The 26534-nt window shown below is 41.6% G+C and overlaps 1 protein-coding gene across 5 annotated transcripts; it reads right to left on the reverse strand.

Annotated features, from left to right (window-relative positions):
- Positions 1-26534, reverse strand: rxrba (retinoid x receptor, beta a). 5 transcript variants are annotated; one of them, XM_071916847.2, is made up of 13 exons: positions 26462-26534; positions 25515-25670; positions 22881-23116; positions 22313-22466; positions 21074-21253; positions 19164-19187; positions 17255-17415; positions 15996-16125; positions 15098-15230; positions 11411-11446; positions 8999-9090; positions 7966-8071; positions 1-6725 (listed from the first exon to the last, which is right to left on the reverse strand). In XM_071916847.2, the coding sequence occupies exons 2-13, from the start codon at positions 25528-25530 to the stop codon at positions 6578-6580; spliced, it is 1416 nt and encodes a 471-aa protein (XP_071772948.1). In that variant the 5' UTR covers positions 25531-25670; positions 26462-26534; the 3' UTR covers positions 1-6577. The 5 variants fall into 5 exon arrangements, with proteins under 5 accessions (XP_071772948.1, XP_071772949.1, XP_078146565.1 ...); XM_071916848.2 differs by lacking the exon at positions 19164-19187; XM_078290439.1 differs by lacking the exon at positions 11411-11446.

Raw genomic sequence — 26534 nt, forward strand, 5'->3', positions numbered from 1 at the left:
AACCTTTACTCAGACATGATACAACAAACAGAAACAAGATTCAGAATTAATGACTGAAAAAAATCATTATTCATATTTTTTTTTCTTCTTTCATTCCCCGAAGCACACAAAATAGTCAATCAGCTCCACATGTATGATGGAGTAGGATACAAACAGGACAAAGAACAGACACAAGAGAAAGAGAGAAAAATTAAGAATAAAATAAAAAGGAGAGTGACAGATCCCATTCTGATATTACAGTTCTTGTATTTGTTTAATACTTGGTAATAAACAAAAGATGAATAGCATACTCGGAGAAGAGGGAGACGTAAGGAAACACAAGACAAAGAAGCAGTGTGTGAATTTTTTTTTAGGTGAAGAGTAAACGATTAAGGAAGAGTCTAGATCTACTGGAAAATAGCTTTTTTCTGTTTTTCTTCTCGATCGACAAATTAACACCTGATCTGATTCTTTGAAGTCCCTACCCTGCCCTCCTTCTCCTCCCTCCTTCTCTCCCTCTAAACCCTTGGCAATTCCTCCAACCTTGAACACCAACACCTCCCCTCGTCCGTAAAGAGAGAAGCGTCTACCATGTTTAGTTGGCACCTCCCATCAAGTTCATTCCTTGTAACCAGATACTGCTCAGAGGTTTGGCATCTAAGCCAAACCTGTAGAGTCTAGCGGCCTTTGCACTATATGTCTAACATTACAGCCTCGGGTTTCCCTCATTATCTAACACCGATGCTTTCTTTTTTTTTTGCTGGCAGTGTCCAGCTACAGCCACACACGACTCTAACAAAGTAAACACACAACAGTTTGCAATGGACCCGGACGCAGAAAAAACCCCAACCAATTGCGATCGAAAAAGAGCAGTTCTAGGGCTAGGCTAGCCCAATCACATCGTTCCTCATCTGCAATTCATTCATTCATTCACTTCCTCGTCTCTTGGAAACCAAAGCAGAAGTTCTGGGCCGGGGGACCCTATAAAAAGCACCAATGCACAGCTTAAGCACCCAAGAGGGGGCCACCCACCGGTCCACCTCTCTCCACACCAGCTGTCATTCCATTCCTATCAGGGCCCCTCTTTAGTATGCACTACGCAGGCCGAGGTTACTGCACACTCTTTAGTGTGCAGGACATACATGACGGATACGCTCTGGGGACTCATGATGAGCGGCACTGCATTTAAAACGGCCACGTCTTCAACAGTTTGGCAGTGATACAAATAAACTAGTAAGGTGGTGGTTTGCAGGCTGCATAGCACGCTACGCGCCTCCTCAATCAAGATGGGGCGGACCTTTGCTCCAGGGGGCAAAAACGCCGCCCTGTCATCCAATCCATCAATCCATACACGATGATCATTGCATCAGTCACAGCCTTCGATCCATTTTCAAAAAAAGCATATTTTTTATTAATTTCTTTATTTTCAAAAAGCGAGTGATTTCAAAAAGTAACAAAGATGGCGACAACAATACTGCTACACAGTCAAAAGAAGGTCACAGCATGCGTCTGCCTTGAGTGCACACGGTCGCAACGACACGCATCTTTGGGCGGCGCGACGCCGATCCACTGGTCTCCCACGGCGACCGAGATCATCGCCGCTCTGCCATCAAGTAAAGTAAGCGAAGAGGGACACAGCACTGAATCCCTGCCTTACAGCTCTCCAACCCCTTTCCCATGAAAGATTTCACATCCTTTTCAAACGGTCTGAGAACCATAGTTTAGTTATAAGCCCATTTGAATGCAAAGCCCGATAGTTTTCAGCCCACGTGGGTGAGTGAATACGTGTTTGCTAAGTTCATAGTAAAGCAGTGTAGAATTGGGAAACAAGGCAAGGTCAAGGGAGGGCAGAGGAGGTTGGGTTAAGCTGATAAAACATCAGGTCAACAAGCCAGTTTATAACCCTTCAGCCTTGCTCCCATTCCTCTGTGCATCTTTTCATTGTTCTGCTGAACAAATCCTTGAACAGGCATCAGCACATCACAGCCAAGCCTACAGGATTTGCCAAAGACACAAGGCCCAGCTGTAGACAGATTCCATACACACGTGCATATAAGTACAAGTGGACACACAAACTCTACAACAAATGCTGAGAAAAACTAAAATACTCAACCATCTTCCCCTGCTAAAACAGTCTGCCTGGCCAGCAAAAACATGAAACGCCAAGCAAAGCTTAGCCTGGCTGAGCATACAGATCCTGCACCGTCTGTAAAGGTTTTTATTTATTTTCTTTACGGTGTTGCTTTATCGTGTGGTAATGACCTAAGCTCATTGCAAAATTAATTTTAAGGAATACAGAAACAGCATAGCAAAAATGAAATGCATTACTGTGCAGGGATGCAGGGATGGGAATTCCAAATAATTTCACTGCCAATTAATCTTAAATTATGTAACAGACTAGTCTAAAAATAAAGATGCTAAAAACACAATTAACTTTTACTGTATGTAAGAAAACCATTTAACTCATGTAACCACTATACAACACAACCCATTTGACGGATGATTTGATTTTTCCAATAGCAGATGTAATAAATATTTAAGTTTATATTAATGAATCACAGAAATGTAGCGTTTGGTCTGACAACTGTGTATGTAGGTTAACTGACTAATATGTCAACTAGTGGATCACCCAATATTTAACTGATAAGTAGGGTAATCATTCCCATCCCTAGCTATAAACATGATGCAGTAGCGGCAGGCTTTCACATTCAACAGAGGAAGGTCTAACGATAAAAACTTGCAGAAAAAGATGCTAAGCTGTCAACCAAAAACAAGATTATTCACAAGGGGGAAGCACACGCGTCCAACAGTCAGCCTACTCTATGAGGGACTAAAAAACTTTACAGTGACCTCGTGAGTTGCACTCGTGAATTTCATTCCACAGCCTTGTATTCTTTCAGAAGAGAGCTGAACTCTATTCTAGATGTGCTGCAACAAAAGAAGAAGAAAAAAGGGGATTGGGAAGGTCCGCCGTACTGCGTTACAACCTTTTCTCTCGGCTCAGGTTCTCTGCGTTCAGACTCACATCGCCGTGCTCCTGTCCGATGGCTGATCTGAACTAGCTGAAGCCATGAGTGTTGCAGCCATAGGCAAGACATATAGGGATGCTAGCAGGTGATAGGCTGCTGTTTTGTGTTCCCGCCCAAAACTTCAGCTGAAGCTAGCTTTTCCACAACAACTAGTGGCCAACAACCATGGCCAACAGAGGGCTGACTTTTCTCTGGTTGTAGGAAATAAATGGACATCCGGTGACGAGTTTGTTGAGTTGGCGGTGTGTACGCACGGCTTGAGAGAAAGTGAAGCACGGCCCACCATGACTGTTAGACCAGGAACCACCTGTCTTACAGGTCATCTAACTGCCGGCCTCTAAGTCCACATCACATGGGGGAGGCCAAGGATCCTCTCTGAGAAGAAATACATGGACTATCTGCAGGGCAGGAAGCTCACTTTCCCATCTGCTGCTCAAAGTAGCTGGTGGACCCCAAAATTCAACAGCCTCTTTCAGTGTTTCACCAGCCAAATTGCTCTTTAAAACAGAAAAGATACCTGCCACAGTGTCTGGTAGAGTAGACAGACCTACCAGCCACGGCCAAAATTCAACAAGCATTTGGCTGGAGTTGATTTATCCTGACAGTCTGCAATGAAAGTTAGGGGTCAAAAAATAAATGACCAAAGAAAAAAAGCTAAGAGGAAAATGTGTCTTAAGCAGACGTCAGGTTCAAAGACTGGAGAACAGCTGTGTCTGCGTACTTGCATACTCTCGGCTATGTGTTTGCATTGGTGTAAACGTGCATGTCTTTAACTAAAAGACCACATTAGTTATTTAGCACCTGGTAGAGGACAGCTTTACCCCTTCCCCATAGAATGATACTGCAAAATGTATAATGTTTCTAATATCCGTTAAAAGTGGTGACTAATACAAAGTCTAAATATACTTCAGAACTTGCACACTCCTTTAAATACTTTTCTGACAAAAAAAAAGCGGTGGTCAGTCTTAATGTGTACCCCAGTACTGCTCACCCCTGAGCATGGGCTTTCATTCATAGTTTGCGTTAAATATCCTGGTCATGGTGTAGCTGCATTTGACTGTTTTCACCGCAACGCTTTGAGTCAGTTGACCACACTTTCCAATCACAGTAAACGACAAGTGCCATTGTCATTGAATCAAGCCAATCAGTTACCAAAAATAACAGGCAGTAAAAAAGTAGATGAGGTGTGGTTTAGGCCCTGGGCTCAATGACAACTCCATGACGCCGCCATTATGCGAGAAACAAGACTAATGTCGAGTTAACAGCAATAAATAGGGCGTTCGAATTTGTTGGAACTAAATTTTGTGTCTACTCCATTGTGAACATGTTTCTGATGTGCTACCTGATACCCTTGCATAACATAACTGATATATATGAGTGTGAGAACAGGCCATTTCACCCTGGCTGCACAGAGTGAGACTGCTCTATCGCTAATCATGTTACCTGCCGTTTCTGCATGACTCCTGAAAATGTTTTTTGTATTTACACTGATCCAAAACATTAACTGTACAGAGGTTGCAAGCACTGAGTTGATACACACTGAATAAGGTTACTGAGGGTGCAGGTAGTACGTGTAGGGTTTCCATTAAACAGTACTAATCCATTTCATCACTACATGGCACACAACAGGTGCTTTGTAATCCAGCTTTTGTTTAACAATCTCGAGCCACAGCCCATGATCAGTGTTAAAGGCGATGTGTTGTATTGGCAGCAAAGGTTTAGTCATAAGAATACTAAAAACAAACTAAAAAAAACAAACTGTGATCATCCCTTATTGATGGGCTGCAAAATTACAGCCTGACTGATAATCCAATTTGATATTGTGGTCTCAATTATTAATCATGATTATTAGTTTCAATGATTTGAGAAGCAAAATCACTTCACTAAACTTTTGGCATCTTATATCAACATTTTGACTATTCAAACCTCAGACAATCTGTTTGCACGATGGTCCATCTGACCACTAGGCCATCCAATTCTGATACAGGCTGACCAACAATCCCCAGAATTGTCCCAAAAGCACAGCAGGACACCAGTTCCCCACCTCCCACAGCGGCTTGTAGATGCCAAAATTCATCAGCCACTACCAACATTTTACCAGCCAAATTGATTTCTGGAACAGAGGGGAGCCTGTGAACCATGGCTGGCTACTAGAACAGACGAACTTACCTGCCACCAGCCAAAATCTGGCACCATTTGACTGGTGGCTAACGTTAATTCCCCACTCTGGTTATCGTCCGTACAGGTAATAGCCAATTATTTTACGAGCGCTGCAATTAAGTCATCACCTTGGACTTGACAGTGATGTATTAATGGGAAAACCCTACACGTAGTACCTTCAATGTCATCCTAGTTGTCTAAGAACAGATGGTCATTTCTAAGAAACAGGAAAATTTACACAGTTACAACTCACAAAAGTGCATAAATGACCACCAGCAAAGTGAGGGGGGCGGGGCTAGTAAAAGAGAAACAAATACTATTTTGTCTCGCATGAAGCTGTACTTCATGGGAGCCTCAAGATGTCCAGAATGGCAACCATTTTGGACTGGGTAGGCCAACTGCCAAAATAGAGAAAAAAATAAAAGCTAAACTAAAAAAAAAAAAACATTACAATTCAAGTCATTCCTCTTCTCTTACAAAGCCCGCTGTGCGCATCAGGGTGGGGTGGGAGGGACAAAGTTTGTTTGTTCAACAAAGTGCCCACAGCCCCCTTTTCCTGGATTTCAATGCCTTGGAAAAAAGCTCTCATTTCATGAGTACAGTACTTCAAAATAGAAACTCAAACAAGTTTCGGCATGAATATTCAAAAAAGCATAAAATGTTCAAAGGTTTTACGGGATTGGATGAACTCACTGGGAGGGCGTGTCTGCCTGTCCTTTACAGGACGCCTCCGGACCAATTAGAAGTAAAGTCGTTTGACGGTTGACAGTTGATTGAAATGCTACGCACCTGATTTTAAACTAAACCCATACATGAATAACTAACCGGCTGGTGATGGCTATAATATACAGAGATGTAGCTAGCGGTGTAACCATGGAACCCAAGTAAAAACACGGAAACTATACCAGTTATCGCAGAAGCAAAAAACACTGTGAGATGAAGATGTGGAAACTGAAGGCTAACTTATAATAAAATTAAGACATTTACTGTATATGTGTGATAAAAAGGGGATATATTTCCATGAGTCTGAACCCCTATGGTGGAAAACTAAGTATGGGAAAAGATTGTGTAAATGTGTGTGTGTGTGTGTGTGTTAGACAGCATACGGTCTTTCAGAGCCGTATCATCTGAGCTTAGTTTCGTTGTGTGTGTGCGTGTGTGTGAGACAAGATCTGTGTGTTATAGTCTGTGCATGTGTGTAGGGGATTAAAAGGTCACAAGGAATATGTGTGTGTGTGTGTGTGTGTGTGTGTGTGTGTGTGTGTATGTAAGTGTGAGGGCCGGTACATTAGGACCAGCAGGTGCTGCAGTAAGTGAGGCCCCAGGAGAAGAGCCAGCGACACAACACGGCGCGGCGTGTTGGTGATCCTGGTGTGCATCAGATCCTGAGCGGACCGCACCTGGCTCCTCTAGGTGAGCTGGTGGGGCGCCTCCAGCATCTCCATCAGGAAGGTGTCGATGGGCGTGTCACCAATCAGCTTGAAGAAGAACAGGTGCTCCAGGCACTTTAGACCAATGGAGCGCAGTGCTGGGAGCCGGAGGAGGAGCTTGGCAAACCTGGATAGTGGAGGGAAGGATGAGGGGGAGAGGGGAGCGAGTTTATACCCAAAGATGTGTAATATGGACTGAAAACTATGAAAAATAAACGTGAAACAAGAAAAGGACAAAATGTTACAATATAAATCCTCCAATTGCCATCTCTCTCATGATAATGAGATAATAAGTTTCTTATGTGACGTCCTGTTGTCGCTGTACCATGTGTGACCATGTGTGTATGGAGTTAAGTGCAAACAACCTCAAGATGACGCAAACCAAAACATGCAAATCCTAATATACAAGGACACAGTCTGTATCTGACAAGGCAATTTATTGGGTTTTTTTGGGATTGTGTGGTCCACATATCACTCTTATTTTGAAGTTTGATCTGCGTCACATGGACAAAGAGAACGGCGCTTGTGTGTGAGGGTGAATGGTAGACTTGGACATTTCCCATTTCTTCATAGACACTGAAAATAATAAAGGAACCCTCAGATATTCTTATACTGTTAGATATAATTTTGTGATGTTCAATGCATTCCAGGATTTATTTTGTTTATTTTGTGAAGTGTCACATTACATTTTTTGGGGTACCCACTTTCCCTCAACCTGCTTTATCTACTTCTACTTCAGTTAGTGACTTCCCGTTTCCAGAATGCCCCCAAAACACGTTAAAAAAACAGCTATTGGTGACGTACCTTGCATTTCTACGTCCATTTTGTTGTTTGATGGTCTATTTTTTATTTTTTTTGATCGAATGCAACACACCCCTTCTCTTAAATTACAACACTTCATCACAAAAGAAATCCTGGAATGCACTGAACATCACAAATTGATATCTAAGGAGGATGGAGTTTTCCTTTATCATTTTGAGTGTCTATTCTTTTGCATCTATGTGTTTTGTATATGCTGCTGGAGGAAAGCCTCACATCAGATCCAGTCATCGACCTGCTGCTTTGTGCTGCAAGATGGTGGAAGAGATTTCCTTCAATGTTTGCAGTAAAATTACAAGCAAATGCAAATAAACTGCAGCGATCATCTTGAGATTTTTCTTTTGCGCTACTGTCTGTCTTCTGTATTGCTGTCTGTCTTTTTTTGAGCTCCTGTCATAGTTTTGTGCACTGTAACACGTGAACTGGGTATTTTTACACACGTGTGCTTACAAATTCTGTAAATCAGATAGTTTTTCAGGTGTGTGTGTCATATGTTCTGGATACTGTTCCAGGTGAGAGTGTGTGTGTGTGTGTGTGTCGTAGCGTACCTGCCCTGCTGGTCGGGGTATCTCTGTTTGCAGTAAGCCTCCAGAGAGGCGTAGACTCTCTCTCTTAGCAGCTCCACCTCACTCGGGCTGGACAAGCCTTTAGCATCTGGGGACACAAGCAAAGGACATTCACATCATCACTGCACAGGATTACTACACATTTTACATTTCTCTTTGTGATGACTATTTTATTGAACATTTTATTAAATGGAAAAATATAAGACATATAATAAACTGACCGAAATATAAACAGAAACTCACATAACAAATAAGTACAAAAAAGACAAAACACAGGAGAATTGGTGTTTAACATAATGTCTTCCAACAGCGGCTGGGCAGTACGACTAGGCCACCTACTGTATCACTCTATAGCTGATGATTACTCTTCACAACAATATATGATATTTATATACTGGTTGGGTCTACCAAAAATATGCAGTTATATGCACTTCAGGACTGCATATGTATTTTTCCATGCCTCCAAGAGCTTTGAGTAACTCAAACACCTAGAAATTCTCAAATTCACTCTTTTCCAGACTTTCGTGAGGAAGCCTGTGTGCTCTATTCATTTTCTTAAGCTAATTAAACACTTATGTTGACCTCACCTTATCCACATTTTCAAGAACTCTGTGTTCTGTGACAGCTTCTGGGAAAAATTATGATCTGGAACTGTAACCCTAATCAACTTAATTTGAGTGTGGGACAGCCTGCTTGGAGATGCTACATCTGGAATAAAGCCTGTAGCGCTTATCCAGCTGTCGCTAAAAATGCACATCAGCTGCTAAAACTGTAGACGTTTTAATTTAAATGTGTGTTATCGAGGGTTTTGTCATGCAGTATCATTGAGGGGATGCTTCTTACTGAAGATGAGGCACTGTATATAGATATGACGAATAGAAAAAGGGTCTTAAAAAGTTTTGTACAGTTATACTTACAGCTAGCTAAAATACAGATTTCACAGACCTTAAGAGCATGAAACCCCCATAAGGGCCTGCAGAATCCCTGGTGTGTGTGTGTGTGTGTGTGTGTGTACCTGGGTTAAAAAGGATGATGGCTCGAAGGCAACCCAGCTCCGTCTTGTCCATCTGCATGTCTCTCATCTTGCTTACCAGCTCTGTCAGAACCCTGCAGAGGGATGAAGGGAGGGAGGGAGGAGAGGAGAAACGCAGGGGGAAGACCAGCAGGAGGCGGAAGGAGGAAGACAGAAGAGAGGGGAGAAGAAGAAGCAGAGGCAAGGAAAGGGAGAGGAGGAAAGAGAGAGTAAATGGACCAGCAAGTGGAGGATGGAGGAGAAGGAAAGGTAAGAAGGAAGAGAGAAAGAGAGTCGGAGAGAGGAAAGCAAGCAGAACAGCAAGAGGAAGAGAGGTGCGGAAGAAAAGAAGAAGAAAGAGAGAGATGGAGCGGACTCAATAATCACATTATTATGTATGGTTTCTTATTGTAAGGACTTTATATCCAAACTTGTTCGGTCCTAGCTTCTGGTGGTACGAATTTAGTAACTTTTTAAACTGTGGTTGGTTATGGTTTGTGATTTTTTTCCAACTCTAATCACTTTGGCAGCAATCATCAAATGGAGAGTGTTTAGAATTAGTTGTGCTGGTAAAATGGTGAATTTTGAAATCTACCACATACTGTGGCTGGAGAGTGAAAAGGTTAATTCCCTCCACTTCTTCACCTTCTCTATCATCCACTATATTTATCTCCCTGTCCACCAGCGACTCCCAGGAGGGTCAGACACCCAGGACAGAGCAAACCTCAGCTGCCACACTTTAACTCTCCAAGTCCAAACACACGTTCACATTTTAGACATTTGACAGACAGTCTCACCCAGAGAAATAAGTGCAATGGTAGAATAAGCTTAAATTCCTACATCAGTGGTTCTCAGTCCTGGTGCTCAGGACTCAGAGCCTGCTGGTTATCACTCTGGCCATCTAATCAGGAACTGATTTACATCTGAGATGCCAGGTGAATGCAGCTAACTAGCTGGCAAGATAGAAAACCAGCAGTACTCTGGGAGGCCGAGGACCAGAACTGAGAACCGCTGCTGGCAGTCACCAAACTTACAATCAACCAACAGCAAACAGTTCAAGGTGTCAAAGCAACAGACCCAAACATTGCACAAACAATAAAGCAAATACTAGAATCTCCCTGGTCCTGAATAAAGACTTCATCCAATCCATTCCCTGACTTCAATACATGACCATCAATACATTTTCAATCCACTCCCGTTGTCCTGCCTCATGAAATATTCACTGAAACATGAGATACATGTGAACAACAAATACACACAACTCTCTTCACCTGAGCAAAGACTACAACTTTGCCAGAATATGATTGTTTTTCATACAAGACAAATCTTCCAAAATCCAATACAAATAACCAAACAAGGCAACATACACAGCAGTTTATCAATAGACAGTATCTGATGCAACTATCCCTTATGCTAATAAGCTATGGAGAGCACCTACATACAGGGTATCTGCAAGTTTCAGTAAGCCAAATTTAAGACTTTAAGGCCTTTTTAATGCTGCTGGAATTGAATTTAAGACCAATTTAACAACCAAAATTCAAAAACAAAGCTGGTAAAACCAGCCCATCTCCTACTGAACATAGTTGATGAAAAGTTCAGAAATTATAAATGGGCAGAATAAGAAAAAGGACTTTAGGAAATTAATTGTAAAGGAACATGACATCCAATTATGTTTAGTAAAGCTTTGCAATGGATATTGCATATTGTACTACTAACTAATAATTCATCTAAGAGTGAACATGCAGCACAAAGAAACTGGTCATTGCATGGTGAAAAAATAAGACCTTATAATAACTGTATTTAAGACATTTTTACACTTTTTATAATTTATTTGACTTTTTAAGGACCAACGGATACCCTGTACATAGAAACTTAGCTTGGAAGTTAGAGGAGGGGAGGGGGTGGGTGGGTGAGAGTGGGAGTGTCCCAAAGCTTTTTCACTCCTCCTTTCCTCCCCTCCTTCACTACCACTAAAAGATTCCCTGGGGAGGGAACAGCTGTGCATCCTCTGCTGAAGGAGACTTCAGGAGCGGCTTCTCTTGTCTCCTCCAGCAAGCAACACAGCAGCACCAACATCAATTTCCAGGTCATAGAGAAAAAGAGGAGGTAGTTGAGGAGAGGAGGAGTGATTTTTGGAGCTTTGGGACGCACCCAGTGTGTGTGTAACTGGTGTTGGCACCTCCCATCACAGATGCATCAGTGAATTGGGCCAACAACGCCTCCAGAAGGCTCAACAGTGAATTATAGCATCCCAAAACCAACTGACAAGACAGGAGTCACATCACCATACAGTCACATCCTGCTGATAAAGTCAATTCCCCGGCAAAGCCACAACCTTTTAGCGTTTTTGTGTTTGTTTGTGTATTGATGTTGACTCAAGAGGAGGGGTGAGTGTTTGTGTAGTGGCGTCATTACCTGTCAAATATGGCCCCAACCTCGGCATTGTGCGCCCTGTGTATTCAATCACAATGTGTTATTACAATGTCATTACACAGTCACATTGTTATTACAGTGTCCTGTCTTTATTTTTCGGAGCCCTTCGGCTGTACAGATTAAAGTCAGACCATGTTACAATTTCACTTGCTGTATCTAAATTTAAAATAGTTTCTTGAATGTTTAAAATGGTTAAAAAACACTTTACAGGGGATTCTTTATCTTTTTCACCCCAGGACCCAAAATGTAGTTAATCTTGCTCTGGTACCCAAATAATGATACTACAAATACTAATTATCAAATGTGGACCCATAAGAAACAGGTTTGTGAGTCCTTCTGGGTAACATGCCAAGAAATTCTGGCCTTATGGGAAGTTTAATGAATTTATGGGCATAACTTCAGAAAAGATCAATAAAACACTAAGTAGTCTGAGAGACAATTATACCAAAGCCTATAGAAAAACAATTTGATTTAACTATTCTCCTCATCCTTGTTTAGATGATGAAAGCAAATGGCTTGGCTCCTTACTTAATAGTACCCATATTAATAATATTTATATTTATATTTAACTTTTCTTAACATATTTACAAAGTACTGCACTTGATCTAAGGTAATGCACTCGTTTTCCAGTTTTCCAAGGACTACAAAGGCTGTACCGTAACGTAGCCAAATGTATTAAAATCAGCAGAAAGGGGGTTATGTTAAATTGCGTGAGCCAATTCCATGACAGCAGAAAAGCGTAAGTACATAGTACACATGAAAATCTTCATCAATAAAAAACAATTAAGCTTATGATTAGAGAAAAGCTGTTAGACTAAATGTTAATGTGGGATATAATTGTCTTAAACCCAAATTGTAAATAAATAAAAAAGCTAAAAACATAATTTCTGGGATGGAATATACAAGTGAATCAAACTGAATCAAAAATATAAAAAAGTAACTGAAACTTGTTTCACTAGACTGCTGCCATTATCCTCGTGTGAAACGTCTACTTCAAGTACTGCGTTCCACAAAGAAATAACATTTTGATATTTCATTATTGCAATTCATTCTCTGATGAATATGATCCCATTGCTTCAAACAGACACTGCTGCCAAGCTGAAACAGAAGCCTGCTGCTAGAAGAGAGCAGTGCGATGAGGAAATTAAGAAATTTCAGAGGAAAATCAAGGAGCCATTTGCTGTGAGCCCAGTTAGCTTGCTTTAACCCTGATTGGATTTCTAGGTGAAATTATTCCTTTGTAACAATGTAATTACTGTGTAATTAACAGTGAAGTGACACCTTGTGATGTAGTTGGGGGTTTGCGGAAACAAGATTTGCAGTTTTGTCTGCATGGATTTGATGGGTGTAGCAACTGATAATGCAAAAAAAAACACTGGATAATGTAATAACTTGTGAAAATCTGATAAAATGTAACGTAAAAGTCCCTCTGAATGGATTGAAAAAGTAATAAAACTTCATAATGTAATTATTGTGGGATAATGCAATCCCATCGTTACATTAACTGGCATTTATTAGTTCATAATGGGTGTAACATTTTAAGTGATGTAACGATAATCCTGAATAAAAATTCAACAATTCAAATTCAGAACAACAAGAATGCAATAATTTGAGTTGATAGTTTATTAGTCAGTATTATTATTACATCATAATTTTAAAATATGTTACACCACTTCTACAGTAATAATTGCTGGTTGATGTAATAATGGGATGTCTTTTATTACGTTAACAGGTCTTATTGCATTTTGAGGGACTTTTTTTTACATTTTCATTGTCATTACATTATCCAGCAGTTACTACATTATCAGTTACTACAATAGGTGCTAAGCCACTGAGAGTGTGAGTGTGTGTGTGATGTAGATTAGCGCTGCTTTTAAATGTGTATGCGTGCATCAACGTTATTTAAATACATTTTTTTTCAGCTGTGTGTGAAAGTTTTCATAGAGGTTTTTAGTTTTCATAGAGGTGCGTGTGTGTGTGTGTGTGTGTCTATGGGTAAGCATTAGTCACCAGCCTCCCCGGCATGCGCTGTCACCCTACAGGCAGTACTAAAGCAGAGACAGTCTCTCAGCCAATCAGAGCCCACACAGAACGCAGCTGCAGCCAGCCAGAGATGAAGACACAGCACCGCTCAACTTCCTGAAATCTGACCCAGTTATTTGACCAACAAACCCAAATCATGACCAACAATCAACCACAGTGTGCGCAGAGAATGAGTGAGTAACCAAGAGACAAAGAATTAAAAATAGTTAGCTAGCCATGTGTGAAGAAAGTTCATGTGGATGAAGGCAACTGTTCCATTTCTCTGTCAGTGAAACCAGTAACTTTCCTTTGTACAATCTGAGCCTCAGTTATCTCAAGGCTTTAAAACCTTCCTCCTCTCCTTCATCTTCAATGTGGATTCATCAGGTGAAACCAAGAAGGGAATGTGGCTTTTGACTGTCTTCTCCTGGTGACTCTGGTTCATGAAAACAGTAGGCAGCCCTAATATTTCATACAAGTGCGTCTAAGCAGGGTTCCTACACAGTTTTGATTTAAAAATTCCAGACCTTAAAGGAAAATACCAGTGTTTTGTTTTTTTTACATCTGTGCTCTAGTTTGCCCCTCTCCTTTAGTCTTGGTGGCGTCTGCAGACAGTCAGCGTAGTTGGAGATATCAGCGCTCGTTTTCCTCCTTTAGAAGAAGACATTGGCCGCCATTCATTCTTGTACAGTATGAACCAGAACTTCCACAGAGTGAGAGAATCCATCACAGTAAACATGAAGCCTTTATTTGGTTTGGTCATAGTTTCTGTTTTATCCTAATTTCATTGAGTGTTTAAATATCAGGGCTGCGTTACGTTACGCTCTGCATCATGTCAATCACCTGACACCCACAGGAAGAAATGGAAATCTCTTCCAGGAAATAATCCCTCAGAAACATGCCGCCTTATAAACTTTATTGTTGCATCCATGTCTTCTTACTTGGGGCGTCTTTGTTAGGCAGAACAGCAGTTAATTTCAAGCTAGATTACACACCGTAAAGTTTGTATTTTAAAAACAACAAAAAGCGAGTAAATGTTAAAATATTTAATTACATACGGCATGCATTGCAAAATAATTGGGGAAAATGTAAACAAGACATAGACAGTAGTAAATGGGCTGTTAGTCTAAATGACACCAGTATTTTCCTTTAAGTTCTTGACTGGATTTGTAGATTTTGGTCAGTGTTTGATATGGTGTACATTGATTCATATTGCCCAGCTGCACAATAACACTCTTTGAGATGTAGATTATTCTTCACAACAACAAACATATAATATGTGAGATGGGGGGATCAGAGTCATATATTGGGACTGAACAACAATATTTTTCCAAACTATTTTGTGCAATTTCCAAACATATCAAGACCCGTAAATGATCTAATTCTTTTGTATGCATTTCGAGACCTGTGTAGGAACCCTATCATACTCTGAAACAGCAGGCAGATCATATGATGCTAAAACTCTCCAGCGAAACCAATACTAATGAAAGTGTTGATATTTTTTCAGGATGGCATGTCCTCCAAGTTGGGTAACCCTCCCCTCCTGAATGTTGGGGAATTCACTGGTGTGTATGTCTACCAGAGTATATACAGCAGCTGTATCTGCATATATCTTCATCTGTGTGTGTTTGTGTGTGTGTGTGTTACCTGTCGAAGATGGCTCCCACCCCTGCACTATGAGCACTGTTCCTGTGGACGTGCAGGCCGGTGGCCAGCAGGATCCCGTCCTTCACCGAGATGGAGCGATGGGAGAACGACGCAATCAGGAGTTCGTTCCAGCCTGTTGGGACAAACAACGGCGGGTTCCTCAATATTTCTAGCAAATCAAAGTGCATGAATATTCTATAATATATCGTCATATGTAGCGTTTTTTTTTCTTAATAGCTGATTTGAAGTTCCTTGATCTAGGAAGATGCAACTCACTCTTTGGACACATACAGTCCATAAATTTGGAATTTGGGTTTTATCCATTCCAAGTTACCTAGATCTACCAGCAACTGAACCTGGAATTTAACAAATAACTGCTTAAAAAAGAAACTTCAATGATCAAACCATCTGTGACATTTTCATTTTCCACAGCTTTTCCAGGCATTGAAAATTCCAATTTTCCGACATTACATAATTTTTCCAGACCTTTTGTGATGGTAGGAACCCTGATGTTTAGTTTTGTATAAAATAAAAAGGGTGTTGTTTAGCGTTTACTCATTTTGCATCAACAAACCATACTTCCCACTTCATTTCTCCTTACTTAAATGCCGCGCCAGTGCAGGTGAAAGATCTGTCTCGTCAAGTAAGAACAGGCAGAAAATTACAAGAGAGAGTTTGTATCCAACCAGTTACATTGTATGGCAGTGGTCAAAACTATGAGAACTGGTGGGCGTCGTCTTGTGTGTGTGTTAGCTGACGTTTGACTGCCTTTGCACCGGCATGAGACACAGAGGACCAAGTTGTGGCTGTAGCTAAGGAATGGACAAGACAACCTGACCGTCAGAAACAGAATCGCTATTCATTATGAAAGCTCCTGTGAGTCAGACTGGGAGCGTACCGGCGCGCAGCAGGATGACCTGGTCGTCCAGAGCCAGCTCAGAGAAGTGAGGGATCCTCTTGGCCCACTCCACCAGGGTGAAGAGCTGCTTGTCTGCTGCCTGACAGATGTTGGTGACTGGATCGTTGGGCTGGAGGGAGCGGATTAATTGGATGATGAATAATTATTTAACCAGGCAACTTGACTAAGAACACATTATTATAAAAACACATTATTATTTACAACAACAGCCTGGGGATGATGGTTAAACCAACCCACATACGCATTTGCATAGAACTAAATACTGCAGGTCTCTCTGTACATAAGTAGACACGAATACACACAGATCGGATATGAGTACACACATATCTACACTCACACTCTCATACTCGCTCACACATATGCCGATATGTCACACACAGACCAACATACATGAAACCGGGGCACTCATACCCAAATATGTAAGGATAATCTCACGTTATTTTATAATACAAAAAACATGAGCATGGATATACCAACATGGGAAACCTTTGGTCTGCAAATGAAATGGCCTGTAAATCCCAAAATGTACCAGCCTCTTTCATGATTTTACCACCTAGCTACATTTTTAAAACAGAATAGGACCTCAAAAGTTGATTACCTGCCACAGTGGCTGGTAAAGGTGCAACATGTATCATTTTTAAACATCAATATATACTATATTGTTAAATTGTAATACCTTGGTATAGTTGCCATAAACAACTGAGACAATAGTCGAGATGTTTGGTAGCCTCTATCTCACGCCAGTGGTATTGTTAGTGCTAGTGTTTCTCAAAATTAATAACACATTTCCCATGAACCCCTGTTGCTTCCTGTCAAAGATGTTGCTACTTGTACCCCCTGCTGGCATTGCTCTGCATTTGTTTGTCTTCTCTTTCACTTCATTGAACAAGCTAACATGTTGGAAGTGATTTTTACATCAGCCTGTCACTCCTTCCACCATCTGCTGTTGCCAGAATCTCTGAAAGCTTTATCTCTGTTTGCTCTGGAAGAACAGCGCCCTCTTCCTGTTTTGTGCCATAAAGCAATCCAGCTGATTTCCCTCCAAACCCACCAGGTGGAAAAACAATGGAGAATGCAGAGTAGAGGACGGCTGCCAACCTTCTCAGCAATGGACTCATTTGTTCATGGTAGTTATGTCTCAAAATGAATGTGGTAATGATCTATTGATTTTAAACTGCTACACCCAGCACGTTAAACAGGCAGCTTGTGGTAATTTCCCCGCCGTCCACACTACTCACAGAGCTGCCGCCGGAGCTTCCATCAGCATGAAGCTCCGTCTTCTGCTCCACGGCCATCTCTGCCTCTAAAATCTTCTCCACCGGCATCTCCTCGTTCACCGCGCTGGTCGACTCCACCTCCCCATCCCGCTCCTTGTTCCTCTGGCGCTCCTCCTGCACAGCTGCAGGGCGGGAGGTGGCCGGAAGGAGGGAAGCAGAGGAGAGAAGGGGAGGAACGAGAAGGAGGGGAAAGGAAGGAAGAACAGGAGAAGGGGAAGAATAAGAAGGGAGAAAATATGGGTGGGGAAGAGGGGAGCAACGAGGAGGAACAAGGGATGCAATGGAGAGAAAGTAAAAGGGAAAACAGGAGAACGGAGGCAAGTATGAAAGAGGGGGGAAGTAGGAGAGGAGTAAAGAGGAAGGGGCAGAAATAAATAGGCAGAAATAAATGAGCAAATATGGCAGAGGGAGGGGTTGCAAAGAGGTGGGGGATGCAGAGAAGAAGAAAGGGATGGGAAAAGGAAGAGAACAGAAGAGAGAATTAAAGACAGAGAGAGGAAGACGACAAAGACGGGAGAATGGCGGGAAGCAGAAAGCAGGAACGGATGAGCAGGCAGGATGGGAAAGCACAGATAATATCATGGATTAAGGGGACGAGGGAAATTGATGGAGATAAAAAGAAAAATATGTGGACAAAAAGGAAAAGAAGGGTGCGAGAAGGATGAAGTGTACCAAAACAAATATGTTGGTGGACAAAAGAGAGAAAGATGTAAAAAGAACAGTGAAAGAAGACAGAGCAAGACCGAATGAATGTGAAACGGGGAGACAGTGGGAAAGAAGAGAAAGAGACACACAGAGACACACAATTCATCGCCAGGTCAAAGTCTCTCACACCGCTTGTCTTTCATACCTTCTTTCATTCAGCAACACTACCAAGGCAGAAATGGACCATAGGAAGACAAACACAACACTAAATATTTTTGGTTAACTAATTCCCCCAAAGTAAAATACTCAAGTGGGAATTCCACTGAAACTCAATGTTGCTATTCTGCAAAAGACGCAATCTTCCTAGATTAAATTTAAAAAACAATCTTAAAATTCATTTTTTGTTAAATTCATTTAGATATTAGCATGATAATGATGATCAGTTTATCATGATATGTAATCAGTCACATTAGAAGACTGGCAATTAAGAAGCACCATCTATAATTTGGAATGAGCTAGTCCCCTTATGTTTTTTTAGATTTTATATTGGGGTTTCACAAAGGGAAATTTTACTTACTTTTACTTACCTATTGTGCCTTTTATTCCCTTAACTGCATTAAATGTCAACCAAAAACTACTTTTAAGGATTCTCAGTTTTAGTGTACTGGATACCACTATCAATCTGCACAAGAAAAAAATCCTGATATAGAAAGGGCGTGTCGGAAGAAAAGAAAAAGTGGGCTTGTGATGTAAAGTTTGACTGGCTGCGAAAATCTGGGTGGGAAAGTGAGTGAATAAAAATCTACCTTTCCTCTACTGCTACTGTCAAAGTGCCCTTGAACCAGGCACTTAATCCTTCAGTGCATGAGTGGAGCTGCTCAGTGGCCAACAGTACAGGACTGTGGCTGTACTGGGCAGCTCCCAGGTGGGAATGTGCAGTAAGTAACTTTGTGAAAGTATAGCAGGACAGTGATGAAAAGGAGCATGCATACTCAGCAAACTTTCCCTGGATACATAAAGGTTAAAAAAACACATGGGGAACTGATTCAAGGCTGGCTATGGTCCATCTCTGAGCACTGGCAAGAAACTACGGAAAAAATATTTGAAACTAGCTCCTACTCATTGATATGCAATGCAAAATCTCTCCGCTTCACTCTCACTCATACAGCCACACACACACACACACACACACACACACCCCTCCCTCCCTCCCTCTTCTCCTTACATCTCTGTCGTTCATCTTGGACCACTACGGAAGGAGGGAGAGGGGGGGGAGAGAGAACGAGAGGAAACAAAAAGAGGGAGAGAGGGGGAAAGGGGGTTAGTGTTTACAAGGCTCACCCACCCCCATCTCTCTCTCTACCACTTTTTACTCGTTCTTTCTATCCCCTATCAACACTATTAATGCTCTCCCCCTTAACAGTATGCATAGTAACAATATCAACATTTTATTCATTTCATTGATTCATTTATTGCTATTCACAGGTTATGCACAAGATCTCCTTTTAGGTTTAGGCTAGGCTTAAGATTTACAGGCTGCAGCTTTGTAGATTAGCCAGAAAGTATCAGCCACAAAGTGCAGCTGCCCTGAATCTTCCCTACCTACAACTCACCTGCATTAACCTGACACCGTGGCTGCAGTGATCATTATAGGACCGACAGTAGCCGCACATCTCAGCTGTGTTTCCCAGAAGCTAACTGAGTTATGATAAACAAAGTGTCATAAAGCTCTTTTGGGAACTCAACTCTGATCTAATATGAAGAAGGCATGGTACACAATCAAGTTAGCTCTTACCTACACTGCTTGACTCACAAGGGCTTTCCCAAAGAGGCTTAGCACCAAGATAATCTAAGACTGATTGACTTAAAATGGAACTATGGTGATTTTAAGTTTTAAGGCGCTTATAAGAAGCAGCACCCAGGACAATAATATTAATACTCAGACCGGGGTCAGGAGGTATTTGCAAACAACTCTTAAGCGTTTGTTTCGACCTAATTAGTGCCAGATGAGTTGTCAACAGGGTGGGAAACAAACACAAGCCAAATGCTGGTCAATTTACCTACTGTACTAGCCGCTTTGGTAGGGCAATAACAATTGTTTGACAACTTGTGTTTTTCAATCAAATTGGCTGGTAAAATACTGAGAGGACTTCAAATTTCACAGTGGTGAGCGGGCTAATAGGTTTGCTTCATACTGTGGTTGGTATGCTAAACTGATTTTCAAATGCTGCAAACTTTCTGGCACTCACTGTATTGTTCAAAGTGGTAAATCCCAGCCCTCTGGCACTTAAAGTGAGTTAAATCAAATGCTAAGAGTTGTTTGAAAACAGTCTTTGACCCAGGTCTGCTAATATTAAAACACCACACTTTCTCAGCCAGGAGCTGAAATGAGAATTTAGTCTCTTGACACGAGATTCAGGCTGACTAAAACATACGGTAACTTTTGTCATGTGGGGATCTGCCAGAAAAAACCTTTTTGGTTCTTAACCAATAGGTCCAAACTGAGAGACTTTAGCACCGCTCTGATGCCAAAGCTCATTAAAATGTACTATTGCTTTTACATAGGGAAATGCCAGAAGAAGGCCTGTAAACCATGTAAAGAAACCAGGTTGCAAATACTTTATAGCTTGGTTTCTTTAACTGTGGTGAGTCATGGACCTACTTCTGGTGCGCCCCACTCTTTGACAAGAGTAGTAATGAATTTTAATCAGCCTGGGTCATGTTTAAAAACCCATTAGGGATCTTCCAGAATAACCAAATAAAGAATAGTTGACTCATGGTCTCATGGTTGACTTCTAAAATCTGTCCGTTTGAAACACAATGTTATTAAAAAAAGATGATTAATCACTTACAAGAGACAAAAAATAGTCAGTGTAAAGACTTCTGTGTAAAGACTTTACACATCACTCAAACCCATGATCTACAGCAGTGGTTCTCAACTTGGGGGTAGGGACAAGATTATTCATGGAGTGAGAAAAAATAGATTCCTAACACAACATTTTACATTACTTTACATTACATTTCACATTACTTTGTGCATTTACGCCTGCACTGCATCATTTTTGGGGGTCGCGGGCAGAAAAGGTTGAGAACCACTGATCTCCCGAGGGTTCGTGAAGTTCCCCGCCCCCTCACCTTCTCTCTTCATGCCCATGGCCAGGCACTTCTGGTAGCGGCAGTACTGGCAGCGGTTCCTCTGTCTCTTGTCCACCAGGCAGTCCTTATTGTCCCGACAGGTGTAGCTCAGGTCTTTGCGCACCGTCCGCTTGAAGAAACCTTTACAGCCCTCACAGCTGTACACACCATAGTGCTTACCTGGAGAGCGAGGGGGGAAAAGGATGCAAAGAAAGGAAGACAGGAGGGAAGGCAATTTGCTTCAACGCTGAAACTTTAACTGAGGAGTCATCTTACAAGTGGTCTTAAAGGAAAAAAATAATTGCCTTCTACCACTCTCCTTTGCTCTCCGGGCATTATGGCTCTGACTCCAGCAAACATTATTGTTGCTTGTAATATTATAACCCTTGGATCTCAAGCCAATTCTAACTGCTATACACACTGTAAGTGGCATCTGCAAAAAGCCTAAAATGTTAAAATAATATAAAATGTAATGAATGCACAGATTTTTTTTTTTTTTTAGCAAATAACAGATTAATTTAATGTTGTGCAGTGTCCAAAATTCACTTTTTGTTTCACCTGCCAATTGCTGGTAAACAAAACAATTTACCTCCAAAGAGTAATTTTTATAGAAATATGTCATCCTTCCTGTTCTCAGTGCTATTATGTGTGTGGGTTGAAGCCATGTGTATTAATTTAAAATGTGCTCACTCCCTCATACAATGTATCATGATTGTAATTCATCATGAAGTGCAGCAGAACTCAATATAACCGAGGCATTCAAATGTCTGTCAAATGTCAGTGAGGCATGTCTGTCAGGCGCTTCTGAGTCACACAACTTCCCTCACTGATTACACCATGTACTCTAAAAATTAGATTTAAAAATGTCCATGGTGCAGCTTTTGCAATTTGAATGTTGCATTCTTTCATATTGCAACATGAATAAATATGAAATTGATACCTTTCAGCCCTTGAAATTGGAAAGGAATGCACAGTCACATTAATGAGGTGCAGGCTGACGGAGAAAATCACCAAACACAAGCAGAAAAGTTGGTCGCATGCCCATGGCCCTGATGCAAAAGCATGAATTTTAATAACAAAGAAAACAACATTTCAACACCGTAGCACTCACTTTGTCTTTAAAACTCATATTATTGCAATGGATCTAGGGGCGTATATAATATGTGTTGTGTTTAATATATATAAGACCTCAGAAGTAAGGAGCGGTAAGTAAGAGGCGTGTTTAAGGTGTGTAGTCACCAGAGGATCTGTCTCCGCAGATGGAGCAGAGGCGTTTCTGGGAGAGCATGGGCCCGGGGCTGTGGGCCGACAGCTGCTTCAGGCCGAACGGAGGCTTCACGTCGTCCGAGCTGCTCACCGCATGGAGCCCCGACATGGACACCGTCGAGTTGATCTGAAAGAAGAGAGAAGATTAATATGATCATAGCCTGTTGTTCTTCCCAGTGATTCATTCCCCTGTTTGGGGAATTTGATGAAACTGTGCACTTAGGATAGCCTGAAACCAACCACGCTCACAGGTAATTTGTGCCTGTCAGTATAGTCAGGCTGCACAGTCAAAAAAAATATAAAATCACACAACTTCTCACTGCAATTTCCAAAATCAAAGAGGCACTTTTTTTTTGCCTGTATGCAAACTTTATCTTATTCACACTGTACAAATCTTAAACTTTGGTTGGATCTTGTAAACTGTAATAAAAAACACTTGAGGCAAAGCAAATATGGAAAAAAGCAGGAAAACAACAATTAAACATGAACAGGAGTTGTGCGTCCAGAGAAACATCCCTGATATAGAGTATTCCTCCCTCACCTGCGGGCTGCTGATGGGGCCGTAGCCCACTGAGGGCGTGCCAGGCAGGCAGGGCGAGCCGAGCGAAGAGCTGATGACGGAGAAGGGAGAGCCGATGCTACTGATGGGGCTGTTGACCCCGGCGGTGGTGATGGGGGGCAGGGAGGTCATGGAGGCTGCGGCCGAGGGAACCAGCGGAGGGGAGCGCTGCCCCGACGGAGGGGACGACACAGACGAACTGTCCGGGCTGCGGGAATCTGAGAGGGGGAGACAGCAAGGGGGAGGAAATACACATATAACTATTATAATTATTAATGATAATAATGTGATACCTTATTGATACCCCATAGTAGGGCTGCATGATATTGACAAATAATCACATCGCGTTTATTTTGCTGAATATTGCAATTGTGATACTGTACACAGACACAGATTTTTCAATATTTTAGATTTTTCATCAAATGAGAAACATTTTTGAGGAAAAACTGACATGTTGTTGCCTAAGATTTGCTGTGTTTGAATACATTGAAAGTTGTATTTTTTTTTGTATTTAATTTATATGCCAGAAATTGGGCTCAGCACCAGAATATCATGTTTAGGAGTCCATTTTGAGCAGCCACCATTTTGATAAAATAATTGCAGCCTCTTGTAATTTAGAAATTTAAGTACTTAACTACTTTAAGTACTTTTTGTTTCCGATTAGTAATTCACTTACCCCCTCTAGGGAGGTCAGAGCACAGGGTCAACTATAGGAATAAAGTATAGAAATAAATTAGAAATAACTATAGAAATAAAGTTTATTATTATTATTATTAACTACATAACAGCAACCCTGGAGCTGGCATGGATTCAGTGACTTGCTCAAGGACACTTCAGCAGGTTGGATGCTTGCACTGAGGTTTAAACACGAGTTGACAGGTTGACAGGTGGTTTGTCCAACCACTAGGCCACCCTGCTGCCCCAGTATTGTTCTTCTTATGACTAGATTTTTAATTATCAAGAACAACAGTTGTTTTTGATTGGAGCATGTTTTTGGTTGGAGCGTGGCACCAACACTTCCAGGTTCATGGGTTCCATTCCCAGCAGGATCGCCCAAACTACACATGCACTCTTGCAAGATATTTTGGATAAAATCTACAAAAATGGCATATGTTAGGAAATACTGACAGCTGGATTGTAGTGCTGTCTTGGTTGCAAAAATCTAATGAGGTGAAGAACAAGCGAAATACTCATTGCATCAGACATGAATACAGCCTCCTTGTAGATTGACGCAAGTACTCATTATACAGAGTCCATAATGGAAAAAGGAAGGTAAAATTCACTTTCCTTGTATAACATTTCAGACTTTTGGGCCTGATGAAGACCCAAACTTTGCTGAAACATTGCACAAGTAAAGCTTAGGCTACTAGGAGCAAGATTTGAGTGCATAGTTATTCCTTCCTTTTTTCAGTTTTTAACATCAGTTTTCATCAGTTTAACTTCTTTCCCACTACAGGAAACATGCGGCAGGGCTTGCAGGAGAGGATGGAGCTGTTTTCCCCTCTCTGTCCCCAACCAGTCCATCTTCCACTCCTCCATTAATGAGTTTTTTTTACGATATTAGTTACTTTATTTTTTGTTGACGCAGTGGTTTGTGTGTGGTCAGCATTTTCATCTACTGCTGGCTGCATGATGCATTTCTACAGCTTTAGCCTGCGTACTCTGATCAAAAACCGCAACATTTTTCTCACCCAGAACACACTGGAAAGAATCGCCCAGTCATAAGCTCCCACAAATCAGCTACGGTGGCCCACGGGGGACAGCAGTCGCATTCAACTCAATAAATACAATTTGAACAGGGTGAAATGCAAAGAAGAGTGCTTCTAATTATTGGGGGCATTTGATTTTTGTTCGCTTTTAATTTCACGCGCACTTCATGGGAAGGTTCATGGGCATTTTTGCCCTGAGCGTCCGTTAATTTCTGGCCCTGCTACAACCCCTTCTCTTTCAGATACATCAACAAGCACTCTGGTCAGAAAAGTGTTAATAATACTGAATGAGAAATACGGTTAGTTGGGCAGAGAGAACTGAGTGACAATCATAAAATCCTGTGTAGCTCAATGAGTAGAGCATGGCACCAACACTGCCAGGGTTACGGGTTCAATTCCTACTGGGGCCACAATGACACGTGTGCTTCGGTAAGGTGTTTTGGATAAAAGCATCCGCCACATGCAATGTTATTTGTGTACATAGTTCACTCCAAAAACAGCCAAATTATATGGAACAATAAATTTTCTTGAGACCTTTGCAAGACCAGCTGATGAACCTGGCAGAGGCAGTGGAAAATTTGGACAATTAGCTGATTGATTTAGTCCAGCTGATTAGCCTCTGTGGAAGACATGGGGTTTCAGACACTTTGCTGTGTCATTGTATTAATGTGTTTTCCCAAACTTTAAGCATTTTTATCCTCTGCAATTCTTGGATTAGTCATGCTACCATCATAACCTGCATCTTTCATGAGCCTGCATTTTCTACAGGTGTGACAGCAATGCAGAAGTATAATTTATCATGCTGTCATATCAATATTCAGATGTGATGTGTGCCAGACAGACTTTATAATTTATTAATACTGTTGCACTGCTGATAACAGAAATAGTCAGTGCAGTGTTCTCTCACCTCTGCTGTCTCCCATCTCGGACACGGTGGCTGGGCACAGAGGCAGGCTGGCAGCTACACAGACCGACAAGCTTCAGTCTCCAGCAGCCCGCTACCAAACTCTAGACCGCGGACTGAGGCCCGGGCCGGAGTAGTTTTGGGAAACCAAAAACAGGGCTGAAATTCCAACACAAGAAAGAGATTCGCATGAGATAATGGTGTGGCAGAGAAAACGCCGATTTTCTCATGTAAATGCACAACGAAATGGTTATCACTCAGTCACCCACAAGGTTATCAGCTGTCTGTGTGTCTGTCAATACAAATGTATATGAATTTGATGCATTTTTAACACTATATAGCTAGCAGGAGTTTGCAAGACAGCCAGCTGGTCAGCTGATGCCAGGCTTGCCTTGCCCTACCGAACATGGGGAATGCGTCTATTTCATGGATCGGAAACTTTATCTCGATTGCTACACAAGGACCATGCTATCTGGGCTCAACGCAACAGGGAAAATGTCATATTCCAGTATATAGATGGGGCCCCAGACAGATGGCAACAAACCACCTTTCTTGCAAGCTAACGTTAGCTATCGGCTAGCTCGTAAACTAGCTAACGTTAGCTATCGTATATTTGTAGCTAGAGTTAACCCAATTAGCTAACGTTGGGTGTGCTACCAAGAAATCCCCTTAAAATCACATACAACGCCACTTTACATGGTGACAAAAACAAACATGGTTCTGTTTCGGGGAAATTGTGCTCTGTCTGGTTTCAGTTAGCAAAACAAGCCAAGCGCTGTAGCTAAGGTTAGCCAACTAGCTAGCTAGCTTAGATGCATCGCAGGACAGTGCGAGCGCCCAGAACAAACCAGTCAAGTGTTTATTGTTCCGCCTCTATCAAATCCATTTACTCGTAAGTTAGCCAAACGTGGTAAATATACATTTAGTGCAAATAAAAATCTATTACTGACGTTTTTGACGGCACGGCTTCTTCGCATGAAAAGATGTGGTGACTAGGCCCGTGTGTGTCTGTCTCTCCCCCCA

The sequence above is a fragment of the Centroberyx gerrardi genome, chromosome 19 (assembly GCF_048128805.1).
Source record: "Centroberyx gerrardi isolate f3 chromosome 19, fCenGer3.hap1.cur.20231027, whole genome shotgun sequence".
Classification (NCBI taxonomy): domain Eukaryota; kingdom Metazoa; phylum Chordata; class Actinopteri; order Beryciformes; family Berycidae; genus Centroberyx; species Centroberyx gerrardi.

What these genes read in the sequence shown, in the direction of transcription:
- rxrba (XM_071916847.2), bottom strand. An exon ending in GCCCCATCAGCAGCCCGCAG is followed by an intron (nt 22,467 to 22,880) that starts GTGAGGGAGGAA and finishes CTCTTCTTTCAG; the next exon opens with ATCAACTCGACGGTGTCCAT. An exon ending in CTGCGGAGACAGATCCTCTG is followed by an intron (nt 21,254 to 22,312) that starts GTGACTACACAC and finishes CTCGCTCTCCAG; the next exon opens with GTAAGCACTATGGTGTGTAC.